General features: G+C 45.4%; 1 protein-coding gene across 1 annotated transcript; it reads right to left on the reverse strand.

Annotated features, from left to right (window-relative positions):
- Positions 1-614: 614 nt before the first annotated feature.
- On the reverse strand, positions 615-1,664 carry LOC142432372 (N-formyl peptide receptor 2-like). The gene has a single exon (XM_075537536.1). It carries the CDS (start codon positions 1,662-1,664, stop codon positions 615-617), a length of 1,050 nt encoding a protein of 349 aa, XP_075393651.1.
- Between the last annotated feature and the right edge of the window lie 2,617 nt (positions 1,665-4,281).

Genomic DNA, 4,281 nt, shown 5'->3' on the forward strand with positions numbered 1-4,281 from the left:
GGTACCATATGTGATAAGCTTGGTGGACTAGAGAAACAAATCCATAGACACTCATATATATGTAAGAGGAGCTTTATATCAAAAAGTCATTCTATATCAAGCAAACACCCTAGCCCAGTCTAGATCAAGTTCATAAGTCCGATACTACTCCATAAACCCATTTTCAGATTTCATGCAGCCACATGCAATGATGCAGGATGCTGGAAAATCGCAGGCCAGAGGATGCAGGGTTGTGTGGCAATAGCTGCATGACAGGGCTCGCACAGGTCTCAGCGTGGCTCGTCAATGGCAAGGTGAAGGCAGAGAGAGAGAGAGAGGGGCCAGTCCCCCAGAGAGCCATTCATCTCGGTTGCTAAGACCGTAACTCTTTAGGGGCGTAGAAAACCCCAACTTTCTCCCTGGAAGCAGCTGGCAGTTTTGAACTTCAGACCTTGTGATTAACAGCCCACGAGGTTCCTAAAGAGATCAGTAGTAACCTTATATCTATTTCTACTTTGAAATCAGCGGGTCATGTTAAGATAAGACTGTAGCTGGGATGACTCAAGGTGTAATGAAGCTCATCTAGGAGCAGGGCAGGAGAAGGCAAAGCTCAGAAGCGTTTCTCAGCTCCATCCTCACACGGCTTGTAACTCAGCCTTTGAAGAAGGTGAAGCTGAAGTGGCAGTTGGCACACCTGTCTGGCCTGAGTCCTCACTCAGGGCCCTCTCCAGACTGGCAGGCAGGGATTGGATCAGTCTCTTTTGGAAGTTCTGGCCCACGAAGACATAGAGCATCGGGTTGAGGCAGCTGTTGAAGAAGGCCAGACAGCTCGCAGGATAAGTTAAGACTCCAAGGATCTTGTACTTACCATTGTACATGATCTCTCTGAGCCAGACTGTGTGTAGGAGGATGACCAGTTGAGAAGGGAACCAGCAGAGGAAAAAGGAAACGACAACGGCAGTGAGGACCCTTAAGGGACGGCTGGATTTAATCAGGCCTCTTTTGTGCATGTCGACAGCAATGAGCCCGTAACAGATAGTGATGATGGACATTGGCGTACAGAAGCCAAGGATGAAGAAAACGATTCCATTGGTCATTGAGATAGTAATGAAAGATGCCATACTCTCTTCGGTGGTGTTACACCAGGATGTGAAGTTGATGAGACAATGTATTTTACTTTGCTTATCATTCACTGACGTCATGAATATACCTGGCAATGTAAAGACTAAGGCAAGAATCCACAGTCCAATGATCACTCTCTTGGCCAGACCTACAGTGCGGTGGTTCCGGGCCCAGATGGGATGCAGAACACAAATACAGCGGTCCAGAGCGATAGCAGTGATCAGAAAGATACTTCCATACAGATTTATACTCGACACAATGTGAACTAACTTGAATAGAAGCCAACCAAAAGGCCACTGCTTCTTGATCATCCAGACAATTTGGAATGGCAGGGTGGCGGTGAAAGAGAAGTCGGCCAGGGCCAGGTTCAGGTAGGAGATGGTGGTGACTGTGCGTGCCATCCGGAAGCCGGCCACCCAGATCACAAGGCCGTTTCCCAGCATGCCGAGGACAAAGGTGATCCCAAGCATCAGCAATGAGAGTGTATACAGAATGGTGTGATTGTGTAACACAAAGTATATATCTTGATAGTCATCCTGAGCAATGGAGAAGTTGGTTTTCATCTTTCCCATACCTGAAATATTTGGCCAATGGTTATTTCGCAGCCATGAAATAACCTTCTAGCATCTCTATCCATAGCACCCTTCAGCTTCCTCTCTAGTTCTTACTCCAGCCAGGATGCTCACTTTACCTAACTTTGTGGTTGTTCATGGGAGAAAGACAAGGCTTTCTACTCCCATAAAGAGTTACCTGCCCTATAGGGCCACTATGGGTTGGAATTGACTCAATGGAAGTGAGGGTTTTTTTTGAGTAGCAATTCATACTGTACAATCAGAAACCTCTTGGACATACCTTTGGGGACGGATGGTCTCTGTGTTCCCATAACTCTCAGTATGCATGCCACCTGATGACTGAGAGAGGAAATATTGAGCCAAGGACGTAAGTACAGACAACAGAACAGATGGGAGGCAACTGCAGTAGTGTGAGGGAAGCACAGGATGGTGAATCAAGCAGATGCAGTTTCGGATCTGCTTTCCCATCTTCTGACTATCTTTATGAGTCTCTTCCACTGGGGTCTTCTTTGGGACTTCTCTGAACAGAGTGCAGGTTTTTCAGCGAAAGACACAGGGGTATTCTTTGTGAGGCGGGTTGACTAGCAGCACCCCTGGCCTCTATTCACTAAGTGTAAATAACACTCCCTCATAATTGTGGTCCCCCCCCAACATCTATAGACATTGCCAAGTGTTTGGGGCGCGGGGGAGGGACACAATCACTCTTGGTTGAGGATCACTCTTAAAGTGGGAAGAGTGTTGGGCTGTAGATTCACTCGACTCTGTGTTCCCATGCCACTTTGGACACCTACCCACGGTCTGTTCTTGCACGGCGATAGTTCTTCAGCCCCTGCTTTCCATCTCTGGGGACAACTGTGTGAAGACTCGTTTCAGGTCAGGATAAGATGCAAACAGACAGGAGATAATTCTAGAATGGACCCAGTGAGTCTTCAGTCAAAGGGGAAGCCTTCGTCTTCACCAGGCTCTGCGCTTAGCGCTTGTACCACAAGCCCACACTCTGCTTTGTCGAGCTATGGGAAACAGAAAGATTTCTCCCAAGTTGTCTCCCCCAAATATATCCCAAACTTAGCTGCTTGCTACACATGGTGAATGACTATACACTGGGAGGTCAACAGAAATAGGTCAGGGGTTATTCTCCCTAAGGGTTATCAGCCATCCAGAGCAAGCAGTCACTACTGTTTATCCCACAACAAGTAGGGCCCACTCTTCTGAGAAGGATGGTAGTAGATTGTTTCCCTGAAGGAGAGCCCAGGAAGGTCAAGCCCACTCAAGGGTGACCAAGGTTAGGCCGCCATCATGAATCTAGGGTCCGCCCTTCTTGTCACATGTACACCCCTAGCTCATCTCCTTCCTGTTGTGCCTATGCCTATTGTACAGCCCCTTCCTGTGACATGTGGTTACCTGGAATTACACCCCCTAAAGAGATCTAAGCCTTTGCGAATGATGATGGCAACAAATGTACATATGTTCTTGACACAATGGATATATGTATGGACTGTGATAAGAATTGTATGAGCTCCCAATAAAATGATTTAAAAAAAAGAGATATAAGCCTTTGTTAGCAATAAACAGGGGTCTCTGCCCCACCTTACCTGGACCCATGCTGTGCAAGGACCTGGTTGATAAGATCATGACCTCCCAGGAGGTGCGCTCCCTAACATGAAATGTGTCTGAGAGGGAGGGAGTGGGGAAAAAGGAAAACGAGGAGCTGATTCCAGGAACCCAAGCAGAAAGCAAGTTTTGAGAATGATGAGGACAATGAATGTATGTGCTTTACACAATTGATGTATGTGTGGATTGTGATAAGAGTTGTATGAGCCCCAATAAAATGATTTTAAGTATATATATATAAATGAAGAAAATGTTCTAAAATTGATTGTGGTTATGATTTTGCAACTCTTTGTAATATATTCAAACCATTAAATTGCATGTGAATTGTATGTGAAAACAAACAAAAACAAATATACAAATGTTCTTGGCACCATGTATGTATCTATTGTGATAAGAGCTGTATGAGCCCCCAATAAAATTATTAAAAATAAATTTTAAAAATAAAGCAAAAGGTTTTAAATAATAAAAAAAGAAATAAATGAGTCTGATTTCTTTATTTTACTCTCTCTCCTATCTCTCTCATTCTCTATGACTTTATTATAATCTTTATATTTTTCAACCATAAAATTGCGCCTATCGAACCCGCGATTAGTTGTGGGGGACTGGCCCCCTTCCCTCACAGTTGAGCTAAAAAACGGTTCAATTGCCTGGTTCAATTGCTCCAGGGCAAGATTCCAATATTTGTGGTCAACAAAGCCAAGAGCAAATAGCAAAAACAAACAAACAAACAAACAAAAATCGTATCCTTCCCTGAAAGGAGCCTTCACCACACAATTGTCCCCATTCTGCAGGGAAGGAAGAGGGGACTTGACGAGCTGTCACAGGTCAAACAGCCAAACCAAACCAAAAGTCCGACCCCATTACCGTTGCACTGGTTTCCACTCATACTGACCTTCTAGAACAGCGTAGAACGGCTGCACAGGGCTTCCCAGGCTCTGACTCTTCGCAGACGTCGATCACCACCTCTTTCTCCTGTGGAGGAGCCAACAGGCTTGAA

Source organism: Tenrec ecaudatus, chromosome 18, assembly GCF_050624435.1.
Source record: "Tenrec ecaudatus isolate mTenEca1 chromosome 18, mTenEca1.hap1, whole genome shotgun sequence".
NCBI lineage: Eukaryota > Metazoa > Chordata > Mammalia > Afrosoricida > Tenrecidae > Tenrec > Tenrec ecaudatus.

Coding starts and splice junctions, on each gene's coding strand:
- LOC142432372 (XM_075537536.1), bottom strand. CDS start 1,664: ATGAAAACCAACTTCTCCATTGCTCAGGATGACTATCAAGATATATAC.